This window comes from Amblyomma americanum, chromosome 3 (genome assembly GCF_052857255.1).
Source record: "Amblyomma americanum isolate KBUSLIRL-KWMA chromosome 3, ASM5285725v1, whole genome shotgun sequence".
Classification (NCBI taxonomy): domain Eukaryota; kingdom Metazoa; phylum Arthropoda; class Arachnida; order Ixodida; family Ixodidae; genus Amblyomma; species Amblyomma americanum.
The window spans coordinates 122,173,545-122,191,387 of record NC_135499.1 but is presented as its reverse complement, the minus strand read 5'-3'; the positions used below and the strand labels follow the sequence as shown (position 1 = coordinate 122,191,387).

The following is a 17,843-nucleotide window of genomic DNA, read 5'->3' as shown; positions in this document are numbered from 1 at the left end:
TGCTTAATTCTGGGTATAACCAACGCATTCCACTGCGCAACAGTTCAACTGCAGGACCGAGAAAAATAAAGCTATAACTTTCATTAAACGATATCTATGGCCCATGCAGTCAGCAGCCGAATTCTTTCCTCAACGAAGCTAGACAACGCAGTCGCACTTGCACCAATACGTCATCTGGGACGTAGGCCGGTGAAAATTTCTAGGTTTCAAAGCCGGATCAATTCCTCCGAAGCAGAAACTTTTAGCGGGGACTGTAGGCTAGTATAGGGTACAGTTTGTTGTGCCATTATTTCCGCTTGCGTGAAAGAATTTAAAGCAAAGAAATTAAAATTTGCATGGCGCTCGAAATACGTGTTTCAGGGCTAGCAAGGATGTTTTTGAAAAATAAAACAACTTTTTTTTTACTTTCAAAGAACATTTTTGAGCTCGTTAGGTAACATAAATAAAACACCTTAAATATCTAGCAGTTTAGTTGTATCCCCCCACATGTAATGCCCGAAAGGGCCCTTACGCTAAATAAATGAAATGATAATGTGTCTTCTTCTGAAGTATTATTATAATATAGAGTCAAGCCCTCTTATAACGTACACAGTTATAACGAACATTCTTAAAACGAACGAATACGTCTCTCAGTCACCGTGGCCCGTACATAGCGCCTTCATCCTCCTCTCAAAAATATCGTGAAGACCTCCGCCCTGCTAATAAAAAATAAAAAAGTGGCATCGAAACTGTAGCTAACCGCCCGACAAGCGCGCGCCGACGGGCTACAGTGTTAGTCAGTGCTGGCATCTAATGTGGAAGAAGTTGAAAATGTCTGAAGTTAAAGGAGAAGTACTTTTGCCCACAAAAATGTATACGTGAATAGCTCGCTATGGCTCCCGACTGCACAGCTGTCGGTGACCAATCAGATGAGAGCGATTCGAGGAGGATTCTTACGCGTCATTGCAAACGAGAAAAACACTCACCCAAAATTATTTGTCTAACTCTTTCAAATAACAAACACAGCGCTTAAATCGGGAATCGATTAGTCTCGGAAAAATACTATGAGTCATACGCGCCTCCAAAAGCAGTTAGAGTTAAAAGAGTATAGACACCTAACTTTTAGGTGCGTGTTTTCTTGTTTGTAATGATGCGTAAGGTATTATTATACATGGATTACCACCTGGTATTCTCCTATAACCGCTAAATAATTAATCGCATTTCTTCGGGCTGTTTCGGTTTCGGTTTCAACAGCCGAATTAGGAATGTGATGTCATCGTGTGCTTACAGGTCACGTGAGACATGAAAAAAACTGCAATATAATGGCTGCTTCCATAATCGTTGTCATTCCGGCTCTTGAGAAAGGCTGGCTTCAGCACTGCAGTAAATTAAAACGATGAAGCAGCGATTATATGAACGTTTTTCTATGCCTCACGTGACACAAAAGCACACTCTGACGTCACAGCTATCGTTCGGGTGTTGAAACCGAAACCGAAACACTATGACAGAGAAAATTCGATTATAAACTATTTAGCGGTCGTAGGGGAATATCAAGTGGTGATTCATGCGTAGTAGTGTCTTCGGCATCATTGTAGAGAAGAAGACATATCACCAAAACTAGGTGTCTATAGTCCTTTCAAGTCAAAGCTCTTTCGAGCTTCATTTTGAAAAAGCCAACCTTCTCATCTTCCACGATGATAACGATGATGATGATACCAACTTTACTTTCCACCAAATAAGGAGGCCCCCTACTCCCCGGCACTCAGGCCTGGGTGACGGGGGCCGGGACCTCCGCGATTGGAAGCAGGCAAAGAGGTCTAGACTCCTCGCGGCTTCTCATTTCATTGGTCCAGCATTGTGACTGACGGGTGAAGATAGGGCGTAGCCAACGCGTTGACGTAGCATGGAATGGCGTGCTTTTTTCGATGTCGCTTTGTGTGCTCGTTGCGCGGGCGCTTTACCTTCACGCCGCTCGTTTTCGCACACTCATACATGCACACAAAAAGCTGAAGGGGCAGCGCAAAAGAAATGGGCACGACATCGAAGAAACAGACCTGCAGGACAAGCGCGGAATTACAAAGTGGATTTTTATTGAAAACCCGGAAACTTTTTACGCCTGCCAAGGCATCACGTAGCCAGTTATCAGGAACAAACCTGACTGCGCACCTGACAGCATCAAAACACTGATTCTTTTTTCAAGGTACCTAGGCGAACTGTTGAACAGAAACGTGTGACCAGCAGAGACCAAGGGTGTGCCGATGAAAAGATGGATGAGATCGCACAACAATTTATTGAAAGGCAGGTCGCCTGTCGCCTGATGAACGACCGACTATCCCGCACGAAGATATTAATCAATTCCTTTGACAGTTTTGAGCGTGAAGTGAATTTTCTCTTCCGGAAACCATCGATCTTACTTAGAAGATGGTTTCTGTATCGGTATCGGTAGCACTTGCCCTGAGAAGCTACAAACGGTAATTTCCTTAGAAAGCTTCAGCTTTTGAAACCTAATTAACCATGCCTAACCGCATCACACTCGCTTGCTCCTCTTAATACTGGCGCTGATTGTTACAAATGACCTGAACAGTGCTTTTATGGCATTGCCGCATACATTAGGGATCGCCTCCCTGTATAGAGAAAATTTCCCTGTCAGCAACGTATACGTGTGCAAATCGACGACAGCCTATCACTTAGAAACAACTGGATGAATGCAAAAAAACGAATTTCTTGTGTAGGTTGGCAGTGCAAAGTAAGGCATTCCACCAGCTGTATTATTGCCTGTTTCGGGTTATGTAACGACTACTTCCCGAGTATTGAGGTCACATGAGGTTCAAATGCTCGCCCACATGGATGCCGTGCCGCGTTATTCGCCTTGTTACTAGGAAATGTAAACTGCGCAGATTTCATCACAACTTAGAGTAACAACTTATTTGCATGTTACCAATTCTTTCGCAGTAACGTGAATGGAGAATTTCGTCTGCGAGAAATGAACACAATGGAAATCTATTCAGTCGTCGTCTTGCTAAATATCACAATATAAAATGGAGCCAACGGAATGCACTTTTAAATAGACGATAATGTAACCAATCCTCAACAGCTCTAAAAACTGACGGCTATATTTCAGGGGTAAGTTTGATTACCGCTTTAAACAAATACTTTGCAGGATCGGATCGTTTTGACAGTCCCAATGTTCCCGCAGAAATATTCTGTTTCCTAGGTGCAAGAACCTCACAATACATGTTCTTCGACCCAAATGTCGAACCCGAAGCCTATTCCATTCATAGTTGGTTTGGTTTATCAGGGTTTATTTCTACCACCTGGGTTTCTTTAATGTGCCCGGAAATCGCACAGTACAAAGACCTCGAGAATTTCGCCTCCATCGAAATGCGACCGCCACGGCCGGTATCGAACCCGCGTCTTTGCGGTCAGTAGCCGAGCACCATAACCACTGAGCCACCGCGGCGGTAAGCCGTTTATAGTATCGACACACGAAAGTGTCAAATATTTACAAACTTTCCGTTTTGTAACGCATAATGCTGTACACTGTTGCTTTGGCTCTGCAATTGGGACTCTATTCTCAGAGCATAAGATTGTGCTTGTCAGGCGCCTGTCCTACAAAAGGATTGTATGTTTCTACAATTGAACAGAATTAAAAAATGTCTTATATTTCTAATATTCCAGCACTTATTCCCAACCGATCTCCTTACGAGGTTAGAAGCTTGAACTCTTAAGTCTGATGTGCCACAAAACCCAACACAACATCACGCTCTTATTTAGTCTAAAAAAAAATAACAATTGGCTCATGATGCCGATGTCTATCCTGCCTCGGTTTATAAACTCATCGCTCCCTGATAAACTCCACACGATGTGTTTACCAGGACTAAAGGCTATGAAAACAGCTTGACGGCACCCTGGCACCATGCAAAATTTGGACTGCAGCAAATCGGAGAAAATAAATTTTTTTGGCTTCACAACTAAACATGCCTATACATGAAATAAAAAAGGCGGAATAGTTTGTGCTGTTTCTTGGGTCGAAATAAAAATAATTTATGCAATCCAGTACACAGAATGCGTACAGGACCCCAAAACTTCTCAATTCACTGTATTTTTTGATAGAAAGCAGGTATACATCATGAGCAGGAAAGTTTAAAAGAGGAATTAATATTCCACCAAGTAACACTAGTCAAAAGGCGTTTCTTGTACGTCTGACAAGGCTTCGCCTCCTGGCGAGAAACATTGCACTCTCTGAGCTACAAAATCCGTTGAAAACATGAGTACGGGAATTACATTGCTCCTTTTATTACGTGCAGAAAACATAAGTATTGTGAAGAGGGCATAACACGAAATTAAAATCGTAAGGGCTACAGAATAGAAGATAATTTTTCTTGGTATAGTATAATAATAACACAATAATAAACAGACAACAATAATAAAACAAGATGAAAAGCGGAAGTGCATACAAGACAACTGTTTTAAATTCATAACATTTTTTCTCCTCACAAAAAAAAAAGCTGATTTCGTGGTTTGGGGCTCGAACTCGATGGAATCCGGCGTAAAGCAACTTGTTTAATATTTTGGGTAACGTATAGTGCAATGACCACGTATGCGAGTATGTGCGAGGTACTAGAATGCGGTATGTTTCTTAATGACGCGTTTTTCTGGTTTCAGTATTTAAACGCAGCAACGATTTTTAAACTGTCTTTATATCTGATTCAACATTTTTATACTGTCTTGAGTCTGTAATCAAAAAATCGGAACACAGAAAGCACGTTATACCTAAAAAAAAGCTCATTGCTGGGATAGAAATACGTTACGCCAGAGATGTACAATACGGCTCTTAACTGTAATAAATGAAATTTTTGCTAAATTTATCAACCTAGAGGAACGCAAAACTAAGTTACAGAGTTGAAAAAGTGCCAATACAGAAATACACTATATAACTACAGTATGATTTTAGGAGATAGTAAGTGTCTTGTTCTAGTGATGACGCCAACGGCTGATGAATCTTGAAAATAATCAACGTCGTTGTCTCAAGTCACGTGCCTTGAAAAGACCACTCCGAAGAATTAGAGAAAGTTGACAAGTTCCATGTGCTCTGTTATAAATCATATGTTTACAGTTCCAAATAATATCTTCCCTTTCGATGGAAAACCACTTTAGTTTTGCTTGTGTTTATTTTTAAGCAATATGTTTACTCAAACGTCTAAATCAATAAGCGCGCTTCTTGTGTGTTACTGAATGTCAGTTTTCACTATCCAGGATAGGGTAAGAAATCTACAGCACAGGAATTAAAATTTGCGTTCTGTGGACAATGTGCCATGTAAGTAATATAAATAAGAAACAAAATCGGCCCGAATATTCTTCCCTGTGGCGCGCAGGTGTGATTTGTAAAGAAGATTTAGCGCTATTTATTTCTTCGTATTGCGTCTGTTGGTAAGGTGTGATGTTCTGATAAGTGCATTTGATGCTCCGCGAACGCTGCATATATGTAATCTTGAAAGAAGGATATTGTGAGAGACTACCCAATTAGCACAGGTAATCGGTCCAATATTGAAAATGTATTGGCAAAGGCAGGCCAAAGGACCTGAGTGAAACCATCCACTTGTGATGTTCGGCCGATTACCTGTGCTGTTTGGGTAGAAGACGGTGAAGCGGGCAGGAGCGCTCGTGCTAGACCCGCAGCCGTTAAATCATATCGTCGCCATCTATCATCACGTCTAGTTCTTCACCTTGCCGTCACCTGACAATATTGTGGCTTAACGGATCAGACCCTTCTGAAAAATCTGTGTAGATTTCCCGTACTACATTTTTCTTATCAAATGCTTATACGATGATTTATTTTTTGTTCTTGGAAGGCTTTTTTCGTAGATAGACGCTTCCTAAAACCGCGCTGACAATCCAAGGAAAAGTTTTGTCAAGAGAAAAATTATGTAATTTTTATATGGATTATGCTTGCGTACCTTTAAAGGATTTTGGTAGTACCGAAATCGGACGATGGTTGGAGAAAACGTTTCGACCTCCAGAATTATATACTGCGACGAGTGCAATCTTTATCGCAATAAGAAATGTAGCTGTAAACAAAGCATTTTATGCATAAAAGTGATGACGGGACAGATTATGTCAAGTATGTGGTTCCCCGGAAGTACATATCTGCATACCAGATACATCCTCGTATTTGCAATGTTTAATAGTCTTCATACAAAAGGACATCTCTGCACAATCATCGCCATTCGTAATCATTACACGCGTAAAACTCCGCTGTGCACTAGGAGCTGCCTTGCGTTGATACGCAATATCCTTTGAAATTCTTGTCATTGTGTTATAACGGACCCGCCGCGGTGGCTCAGTGGTTAGGGCGCTCGGCTACTGATCTGGAGTTCCCGAGTTCGAACCCAACCGCGGCGGCTGCGTTTTTATGGAAGCAGAACGCTAAGGCGCCCGTGTGCTGTGCGATGGCAGTGCACGTTAAAGATCCCCAGGTGGTAGAAATTATTCCGGAGCCCTCCGCTACGGCACCTCTTTCTCCCTTTCTTATTTCACTCCCTCCTTTAACCCTTCCCTTACGGCGCAGTTCAGGTGTCCAACGATATATGAGACAGATACTGCGCCATTTCCTTTCCTCCAAAACCAATTATTATTATTAATATTTTTAGTCTACTTTCTCCAGTTAGTGTCTGTGACTCCCACGCTTTCCGTGTCGTTCTTTGTTTGGATTCCGCACTCTTTTTTTACGTGTGAATAAGCATACACCAACCCGCCCAACTTCCTACCCTAACAACAGATCGAAGTCTGTTATATAACGCGCAAATCTGATAAATGAAATAAAGTTTGTGAATAAAACTCCTTAAGGAAGTTAATTAAGAAATGGTGAAATGTTTAGAGGAATCCCCCCAGGTGGAGTAGATTCGTAATAAGTGAGTAATTACTCATTGGCATCCACCCAAGCGCAGCTATACGGCTACAAAAAAGAAAAGTTGTGTAGTTTCCACAGAAACTTTCTAGGTGAAGAAAAATTCGTCCTGGTCCGAGGTTCGAACCCCATACCATCGCTTTGCCGAAGCAGTCGCTCTTCCAACTGAGCTAACCGGGACGGCAAGCTTATGGCATCTTTCCGTTAGCTTTCCTTTGTAGCCGTATGGCTAGGCACGGGCGGTTTATGGTTTATGGTTTATAGGCGGCTTAACGTCCCAAATCGACTCTGGCTGCGCCGTTGTGAAGGGCTCGGAAATTTCGACCACCTGGGGTTCTTTAACGTGCACTGACATCGCACAGTACACGGGCCTCTAGAATTTCGCCTCCATCGAAATTCGACCGCCGCGTCTGGGATCGAACTCGCGTCTTTCAGGTCAGCAGCCGAGCGCCATAATCGTGAGCCTCCGTGGCGGCATGGTTGATGTCAGTGATTAATTACTCCCTTATCACAAATCTACTCAGCCTTGGGGGATTCCCCTAAACATTTGACCAACACTGTCGTGAATATTTTTTTGTATACTGCCAGCATCCACTCCTACCAGCAGTTAGTGCTTGCCAAAGCCAAGCATCTTGTGCAGGTTGACGTGACACACAAAGTGCAAAAAAGCCGTTGCTTCTTGAACTGATCGCGCCTGCAATGAGATCTGCGGTGAAGCTTTCATCTCCACTCAACGACCGTTGGGACGTTACAAGTGACGTCATCATTTGCGGCCACTCTGAGGTGGCGCAACCCGCAGCCAAATGTGTTTCGCCGTGGACCATAATTGAACTCGCGACTATAGGTGTTCGTAGGCAGCACGCGCCATAGCTACCAGTCAGCCGTAGCATATCTGCGGTACATAGCATACAGGTTTGAATTGACCGCAGTGAAAAAAAAAAAAAAGCGAACACGGACCGACAGAAAGACACCACAGCCGCGCTGTCCTTGTTAGTTTTTTTGGTGCGCTGTGGTGAATTCAAGCGTGAGGAACGAACAAAAGTCTCCGCAGTTCGTCTTGAGATTTAGGTTGGAACGAATGAGAACAAGGATAGGAGACTTCGAGATTCTTATTGAAGTCAAAATGCACGCAAGCCTTGCACTGTGTTTGCCAAATGTATGCAGCCAGTCCTGCTGGCGCTTCATAGCTTTCACAGTGTGAGGGGGACTGCCTTCCTCAGTCCCTACAGTTTAAAGCCCGGCCTCTAGAGTTGGTTCAAGATACTCGCAATACTATGGGCCGGCTGGTTAGCCCTGTTCATGTGTGCACAGTGGCCAGTGTGGTTTACAAAACCCGCCGTGCTAGCTTATTGGTTATGGTACCCTGGTGATCTGAACAAGGGTTCACATTTAAGATACCGGGCCGCAGCGGCCGCATCTATAGACGGAGACGAAATGCGGAAACCGTCTTATACACTGATATTTCAGTACACACCAAAATGACCGCACATGGTCGAAACCAAACCGGAGCTCCTATAGAAATGGTTGTAGCTTCTGCACGTAGAAATGTAATAAATCTACTTACTTTTCGCAAAGAGAGTCAAGCGCAGTATCCTGTATAGTGCCAGCCTAACGCTTGCAGTCACACGTAACCGGCCCGGATAACGGGTAAACGGGCGCAAAATGTTATAAGGCGAAGAAAATTTGAACCGTTGAAATATAGCTTGATATACTTGGAGTGGTTCGAAAGTGACGCCATCCATGCGTTGTATGAAGGGTAGGTTATAAAGATGCGTATACCCCCACTGATGAATGTGCAGCACTGGTAACGCGCCGCCGGCGCTGGGCGTTGTGACAGGAACCGCCACACAGGGAATGTAGTGAATCGCACATCAATATTTGCTTTTATTGCCCACAGGAACAGAAACATTCAGGTGTAACACTCAACGGGCCTCAACAGTTTAGCAACGAGAGAAATAAATTACAGGATAAAATCTTCCACACAAACCTTCTTTCCCTGACGACGATGCTTTTGGTGCTGGGATGATCCTTTAATTTGTAGTTTTCGCTTTTCTCGCCTTCCGCGAGGCAAAAATACCCATGCAGAATGGCTTGGTTGCATTTATTTATGATTTATGATTTACGATCATGCCCGATCGATTGCAGCATGAATGAAGGCGGGTGCTTCCGACGACTTGTCCGCCGTGATCTTCACTGCAGTGCTGACAGCGAGAGCCCAGTGTCAGCAGACAATTAAAACACAAAGACTGCGACACTGAAGGGCACAATTAAGTTTCATTTGACGCAGTAACGGGCCAACGCTATCTGAAAAACTTCCCACTGAATACCTAGCGGCTAGTCTCGGGTTAGCTTGAAAAAAGATACAAGGATCCGTAATGCAGCTTTTCGCAGAGTTTTCGGAAAACCAGAAACCAACATTAGCCCAAAACCCACGCAGCCAAACTCATTTGCTGCGAGGGTCATCGCCTTTAGAGCAATGAAAGATTCACTCTCATGATAGGGACAATGCGGAAGTGCTCCGCTTGGCGTAACCGCCGATCAGAACTGGCTTTTTTACGCGCACCGTCTAAAAGCAACGTTGTCAAGCACAAGGTAACATTTTCCAAGTTTTTGTTCCCCGTCTCTCCCGGGTCACCACGGCTGTAACGACACTCCACAATGCAGGATATTTTATGTTGTTGGTTAACCAAACAGCAGATCATAGTGAGGGGCCAGAGTGGTTGTTTATATTTTACTGGCAAAGGCGGCTCATTGGCCTCCGTGCTAGAAAAGACACCAGGGCTAGACGCTGTTCTCTCCTGTTACGGAAAAGACCACGACCACGTCTCTGACATGTGACAGTACTTGGCCTGCCAGTCGTCCGGGACACTTCGTACAACTAAATGTATCATGAAATCATCCCCTTCCATCTGTGCTCTATTTGTTTCCTTCCCTTCACCTTTTCCTTAGAGGATAGTAGTAGGTCAGGGACACGCTTCTTCAGGTCGACCTCTCCGCTTTTCCAGTCATTAAAGTTCTTCTCATCCGTTCAGCCTGCATTCCTGTCATGAGGCCGAACAGCTGCAACAGTCCTATTTACTCTTATCCCTATTCAGAGCCGGAGTGAATTTGAGCTGGTGATGTGTGGCCCTCCTCCGCAGAAGTTTTGAGACTTCCTTTAACTGAGCACTGATCCCTGGCTGATAGGTTTCAGTTTTCCGGGGAATCCACACTCTATCAACTGCCATCACTATCGTTATGACAAGGGCGCTAGGGCCGGCATGCTGCCATTCCATATCAATTTAGGTGCGCGTCTGGTGCTTGTTGCACCGGGTAGCAAAAAGTGTGTTCATTACCACGAATTCAGGGCAGCGCGCAGCTATAGTGCTGCTTACCATAAATGTCTATCACGTTCGGTTCTGCAGCCACTCGCTCACTCTATTTCTTTCTTAAGTCACATATGACGTCAGAGCGCTCTTTTTGAGCTTCAAGCCATGCGCCACATGGTGGCAGCCGAGGGAACAAGATGTGTTTGTGCCGAGTTCCTGGTAAAATGCAGTCTTGCAAGACTCATTCTCACCACTACGTCCGACGGGCGCATTATTCTGCTTTGAAAAACAGCGCGTGAGAGCAAGACGTGACCGTGTACGTTCGTTTTGCTGGGGCTGTTCTTGCCTTTGCTTCCCCCTTTTCCCACATGCGCCGTTCCAGCCGGCGCACGGAGAATTACAAGACCTCATCTCCAAGTCTACTAACAAAGCAGATGGGTCGGTAGGTCAGTGGTGTTAAAGACAATTGCGCGGTTAATCTCAACACGTAGCCTTAAGTCCGCGACATGCCCAAGAGGTGTTTGTTAGGGGGGGGGGGGGGGGGGGGTAGACACTAGGGCAACGCCCCTGCGGCTTCCAACGTTTGGTCCGTCAAGGAGGTCAGGCACGTGAAAACGTCCCGCTAATTGCAGTGTTTACGAGAGTTTGGACAAGCGCACGCACACGGAGAAGCACTTAGGAAGGAGCACAAAGAGTGGTGTCGAGTTCGCACTGTAAGGAAAAGCACACACAGCTTCTGTTCGTGCCGCACGTTTGTGGCCACCTAATAATTAGAAAATTCCGCGCACTGCTGGAACGGGCCGCGTAACGTGCCCTCGGGAGTGAACTGTTCCTCCACTGGTGCTGCATGTGGATAGGAACGGCTGCTCAGCAGTCATCTAGTTAATGCGTGCGCTGACACACACTTTGTCTACACTGGAAAAAAGACATCACACTGCACAAGAAGTCGGAGGTTGTCTTAGTCTTCCTAGTAGTCAGCACTCAACGCAGCATATCGTCTCTTTTTTTATTCCTGTAGCCGCCGTCTCTGCGATGTCTTGACGACACGCTCAACAAGTCCTTCTGCTCCAAACGGCTCAGGGCCGCTTGACGCCGCATGCTTAAAATACTCATATGCCGCTCAGTAAGGCACACAAAATGCACCCTACTGATCCGAGCCCAATGACGCATTTCGTAACAGCACTCATAGCTCTCTCCGCATCACCGTCCAACGACGTGGAAACGCTATGTTCCAAGTGGGATCGCAACAGTCTTCAGTACATGACCAAACAATCGAAAGCGCGAGCGGTTGTACCGCGCAAAAAGCAACGTTTCCTTCCTGAGATTGTTCCATGGCTTTGTAACACTGTTATAACTCTACGACGTAGTTGGCAAGCTCTCAGTGCTTCATCTTCCTGTTCCTGTACGTCGAGAGAAACCTGCGAAGAACAAACGACTGCTTCGACTTGGCCTCGTACGTCCTTAGCACGTAGTAGAGGTACGCCGCGATGCACGTAGTACAAAGGATGAGCAGAGCGAACGCACCCACGCTGGCGGCCAGTCCTGTGGCGGGCAGGCAGACGCCGTAAATGATCTCCTCGTAGCGGCCAGTGAATACTGCGGCGTCGTCCCTTGTCAAGTTCGGCAGGAAAGCCAAGTCGACGCCAGCTATCACTCTAAGACTACCGTGGACACCCAGCTGGTCGGATGACCCGACGGCGTTTCTCTTGGTCTTGAGTGAGCGGGGACCGTTCGGAAAGCGGCCGCTTGTAAGCGTGACGGATGCCTGGATGGGAATCTTGGAGACGTGCGGTGAGTCGGTGGTCGTCGTGCTCGCGGGCGTTTCGGATTTATTTGCCTCCTGCGTAGGCTTGGTATCGGCTGTCGTAGGAGAGGTCTCGGACACGGTCTCGGCGACGAGGTCCACTCTCTCCTGGAAGAAATCCGGGTTCGTGGTACTCGGCCCGAACTTCGGTAACGGGTACGGGTAGTGAGGCCTCGGAGGTCGATACGACTCGCCGCTAGCGCTAGGCGGAGCAGTTGCCGGTGGTCGGGGTCTGATAGCGCTAAACTTCCCTCCACTGGAGGCGTTGCCATCCGATTCATTTTGATCCTCCCGGCTTGGGGTGTTAACTGGTGCCCTAGAAGGAGGCGAATACGAAAAGAACACTGGTCTCGCTGAAATCGGGTCAGGTGTGTGGACGTGGTTCTCCTCTAAAAAGACACCTTGGTGATCAGAACCGGATTCCCGCGTCGGGAACTGGGGATAGGGCCGCACTGGTGGCGGCAGGTTGTTCTTGTTGAGAGACATTGGTGTGGAAGACGCCTCCTGGACAGTCGTTGTCGACGTCGTCGTCGACGCCTGCGTGGCTGTCGTCGTCTGGTCGTCATCGTAGTCGCCATCCGGTTGAGGAAATGCAGCTTTCGTCATTGTGACCGGCTTTTCCGTACTGGCCAGCTGTGCCCCGGCTGACTTGGGTGCATCGTAGTAGAGAGGCCGCACCGTGGCCTTCTTGTGGGGCGGAACGGTAGGCGCAGAGTTCTCTGGCTCCTTGGACGCCTGCTGCCGAGCGTTCGACTCTTCTGCGTTTAGGATAGCCGCGTGAGACGTGTCCTCCTGCCCCGATAGTGTCGTGGAAAACTCGGGAGGGTCCGTGATGATCTCCTTGGGCTGGTCCTCCGGAAGCACCTGCTCGTCCGCCGCCTCGTAAGCAGGACGCCGCGGCATCGGCTGCAGGTGTGGATCCAGTGGCGGGTAAGAAAGGTGAGGTGGGCCCCGATGCACGGGGCCGATGTTGTGAGGGTGCGGCTGGCCTATCTGGACGGCCGGTGGCGTCGGTGGAACTGGGAAGAGCGTGAAAGATGCGATAAAGTCTCGTTTGGTATACACTTCGGCTGTTTCATTTCTTGCTAGCATGCATTGATGTAAAGGTTAGGCCTGCGTAGGCTGGACAGCAGGTAAATGATTCCGAAACACGCATTAGGAAAGAGCCCTTGGGCTGCAGCTCGTTCTGAAGCAAGTGTGTAAGGGCGCTAGAATAGGGCCTCATTGGTTGAGCATGATGCTTACAACGCGCTAGACACTTTACGGCACGAACACGGAACAAATGACGCTGGCGCACAGACCGCGAACTGACAACAGTTTAAAAGGCACGAAAGTTTTCCATTCCTATACAGAGTAAACACATGCCACTCGGTTATAAACAAACGCATGAAAGGGAATGAGAAATAAGTTGAATATATACAAATACAAAAAATTAAAAAGCATTAAAATGGATTTAAAAATACAATAGAGCAAAACCAAAGCCAGTGAAACCAAAATGCTAACGAAGGAAACGCATTCAAGGGCAACCTAGATCTCGCAATTCAACAGATTCACCGCGACAGTTTCAGCATATCCAGTTCGCTATCTGACACTGACAATGAAACACTGCTCACACACTTACCAACTCAGGCAGATATAATCGCGAAGTATTCGACGGTCTCTCTCTCTCTCTCTCTTTTTTTTTGCATTGGCTATGACTGAGGCTCTTTCTAACAAAGGCCTGCAATCTTTGCAACAATGGCAATAAGCCGCCAACTTTCCTGGGTTATTAATTAGTCCGCACATGTTGTCTTGCTCACCCAACCTTTTATTTAAACATCTGCTTGCTTGACATACGTATACAGCATTCCGCACGCCAACGGTGTTCAGCAGACTTCGCTATCACGCTCGACCAAAAGATTCTTGTGCATGCTGCATGGTGCAGCTGGGAATTTTCATGGTCTGACCTTCACTGTTAACTTTTTCGCACATTCCTGAAAGTTATTAGGTGCTGTGAACAGGACTGGTACATCGTGTCTACCTACGATTTTCTTCAGTCTGTGCGATACCTTATGTACCTGTATATAGGGGAGGGCGATTGGTTGCAAGGTGTGCGCCAGAGGAGAGCTTATCTCTTCTTACTCCTTTATGTTTAGAGTGCAAGAATGGTGACAGGCAAGAAGCTGTAGGAAAAAGAATACAAGAAAAAGGCGTGGTCAGTCGTCCTCCCCTATAGACACAGAGTAACGCAAGGCCTAAAGAAAATCGTAGGTAGACGCGATATAACAGTGCGGCTCACAGCACCTTCAAAAACTTTCAGGACTGTGTGCAAAAGTGAACAGTAAAGGTTGGCCATGAAAGTTTCCAGCTGCCCCATGAAGCATGAGAAGCGCTCTGTCGAGTGTGATAGCGAATACGTTTACTGCACACCAATGGCATGCGGAATGCAGTGCAAAGGTCAGGCAAGTAAATGTGTAAATAAAAGGCTGGGGAAGGCGCGTCATGTGCGGAATAATTAATCACCCATGCAAGTTGGCGGCGCATTGTCATCGCTGGAAAGATTGCAGGCCTTTGTTCGAGATAACCTCCATCATATCCCTTGAAGATAGCAAAATAGGAAGAAAGATCATCGAGGCCTTCGCGATTAGATCTGCCAGAGTTGATAAGTGTGTAAGCAGTGCTCCATTGTTACTGTCAGATTGCAAACTGCAGATGCTGAAACTGTCGCGGTGAATGTGTTGAAGTGCTGAGGTCTATCTCTTGCTGAATGTATTTCCATCGTTGGCATTTTTTTTATTTATTTGGGCTGGGTTTTGTTTTATGGCTTTTCTAAATCTATTTTCAATGTTTTCAGTTTTTTGTATTTTTATGTTTTATGTCTATTTTCGGTTCCTATCCATACCTTTACTTCACCGCGTGGCGCGTGTCTTTCTCTGTATAACAATGAAAAAGCTTCGTGACTGGACAAACATTTGTCAGTTCCCGCTCTCTACGTCAGCGTCATTTGTCTTATGGTGCTGCCGTAAAGTATATAACGCGTTATAAACACAACGAGTGCTTACATTGCTGGTCACTAGTGAAAATCACGAGCGATAAACTACATGATCAGTAAAGTGTACAAACCAGTTAGTAAGCGCGTTGGACGCGACTTCAGTAATTCGTGCATTGCATCATGTGTTTTTGTACTCTTATTTGTGCAGAAAAATACGAGTCACTTTCACGAGCAAAGCTACCTTGCACGGGCTGCCGTGTCGACACATACACATCGATGCGGATTTCTTTACAAAGGCACAACGGCCTGCAATGCCACAACGTCGAACTTCTAGGACATCGTCTATCGGTAGTAGCCACTTTCATGGCTAACGTTTACAACAAGGCACGGCATCATCCTGAATCATCCTGGAAATTTTTAGAACAATATGCATGTTGAGCGCTGGAGTGGTCACGTTTCCCTTGATCCTTAGCGAGCGTGCTATCACTCCACATCGCAACGTGCCTATTGTAAAGAAATTTGAACTCCAATGCCACGGTCCCGCTGTCATTACTTCATTATTTTATAACATTCGCTACATGCTTGTAGTTTCGCGCTGCAAATTAACACAAACTGTCCACAAAGATCTCCATTTAAATATATATGGTCGTCAGAAGGGCCTGTTTTCTGACTAAAGATGCAAGCTTTTTTCCTCTGTCGCTTTTTAACCACCGCCCCTTCAGGCTCAACAAGACAAGGATGTGCTCGCGTAGGTGTGGCAGAGGAATTCAGGACATGGTCTAAGAATAGTCGTCTGTATATGGTCTACTTGGAAAGTGGTCGTCGTGTCCAGACTATGCGGCGCAGGCGGAGCAATTATCTGCACGTTCAACGCAACTCCATTACCTGCGACTTCGGGACAGCTCTTTGCCAGTGGCGCTAAGCCTAACGGCCTATCAAGTTCCGCTCAGCAGCCACTCGGTCAATCTCTTTCTTTCTTACGTCACGGAAAGTGCCAGCGTGCTGTTTTAGAACGTTCAGAGCCATGCACCACATGTTGGCAGCCAAGGGAACTAGAAGTGCTTGTACCGAATTTCTAGTAATGACCGCCTCTGATACAGCTAACGAAAGTCCCCGGGTGCTCACAGTAGTGGTCGGGCAGGACGTTGATCGAGAGCAGCGGCAGGCCAAACGGAATCGTCTGGCGCTGCACCGGAGGCTGGGTGGCGCTGCTGTGCTGTTGCTGCTGCTGTTCCGGCGGATGCTGTTGCTTGACCGTGTGCAGGGAACTGCCCGCGGCTACCCCTTCACGCTGCGGCTCTCGCTGCGGCGGTGGCGGCGGGCTCTGCGACTTCTGCTGAGACGACGAGGCGGCGTAGGGCGGAGGGAAGTGGAGGTGCTGCGGCGGTCGCTGCTGCTCCAGGTGGTTGGGGGGAGGTAGGTCGCCACCCTGCGAAGAGAGGCGTGCAAATTTTGGCGGAAGCCTAGTTTGACCGGTTGCAGCGCGTAATCAGGGAATCCCGCTGCGTTTGCGCAAGATTTCAAGCGCATCAGGAAGATGTGAGCGAAATCTAACGCATCCCACTATTCTCGTACATCCTACAGTAATATTCCTTGCGAACAATGTATGAGTAGCGCATTTCGTTTTCGGGTAAAACAGGTTCTCGCCCGATTTTTTTTTGCACTCTGAAAGGATTTCTTGAACGCCGGCTAAAACTCGATTCGTGCCCAAGAATGTGCCCGCAAAAGAAAATAGTGAGACTCAGAGCTGAAAGCATCGCAATGAAACTGGCGGACCTTATGTGTGCGGTGGATGTGTTTGCGGATGTGGCGAAGCTTGTTCTTGTGCGGTATTCCTTTGCCTTTTGTTGACGATTTCCAACCTCTTTCAACGCGTGTTATTCAAGGCGCGGCTTAATCTGAGGATAAGTCCGAGAAGTATCGTTTAGAAGCGGGAAGTGAGGGCAGGGCGTAGGCACTGAGCAGGCATCTTACTGACGTTATTTCATCGAGCGCTACACTCGCTAACAGCTTCCTGCTCCAAGGCTCTTGTCCGTTGTAAATGGCCGCTCTGATGTCTAATGAGTGGTCTCGCAGCGCACAAAGGCGGGCGGTTCCAGCACAGACGCGGAAGTGCTGCTCAAAAGGAGTGTAATGCACCCGAATAAATAATATATAATTTAAGAAGAAAAAGAGAAACGTAGCATTTGCTGCAGTGTCTCGATTCTTTAAAAGATAAGCAAAATATGGAGCATTGTATGTCCTGCACAAGCAGAGAAAGAAGGCAAACAGGTTATTCTACTACTCCTACGATGAAACTACTACTACTACGATGAAACTTGAACGGAGGGTATTTTACCCCCCCCCCCCCCAAAAAAAAAAAAAAACGATTTTTACACGGATTTGGACTCGTGGAAAACAGTGCCAGGATTTCCACCCCTCGAATTCGGAAGAAAAAAAAAGCCGATTACAAGGGCCCTATCTACCCGCCGCGGTGGCTCAGTGGTTAGGGCGCTCGACTACTGATCCGGAGTTCCCGGGTTCGAACCCGACCGCGGCGGCTGCGTTTTTATGGAGGAAAAACGCTAAGGCGCCCGTGTGCTGTGCGATGTCAGTGCACGTTAAAGATCCCCAGTTGGTCGAAATTATTCCGGAGCCCTCCACTACGGCACCTCTCTCTTCCTTTCTTCTTTGACTCCCTCCTTTATCCCTTCCCTTACGGCGCGGTTCTGGTGTCCAACGATATATGAGACAGATACTGCGCCATTTCCTTTGCCCAAAAAACAATTATCATTATTATTAAGGGCCCTATCTGTGATTTATGAAATGTATAGCTGACTTTTGCTTTTCTCTTATTTGTAAAAAAGAAGGCAGCAAGCGCTGACCAAGCCAATA

General features: G+C 46.6%; 1 protein-coding gene across 2 annotated transcripts in view; it reads right to left on the bottom strand.

The window, feature by feature from the left end:
* Window positions 1–8,751: 8,751 nt before the first annotated feature.
* LOC144124860 (uncharacterized) overlaps window positions 8,752–17,843 on the bottom strand; it is a 116,037-nt gene continuing 106,945 nt past the window's right edge. For both annotated transcript variants that reach the window (XM_077657774.1, XM_077657775.1), the window contains exons 6-7: window positions 16,095–16,398; window positions 8,752–13,017 (exon numbers count right to left, since the gene is read on the bottom strand). In XM_077657774.1, coding sequence (XP_077513900.1) covers window positions 11,573–13,017; window positions 16,095–16,398 — 1,749 coding nt within the window. In that variant the 3' untranslated portion in view covers window positions 8,752–11,572. The remainder of the gene's footprint in view (window positions 13,018–16,094; window positions 16,399–17,843) is intronic.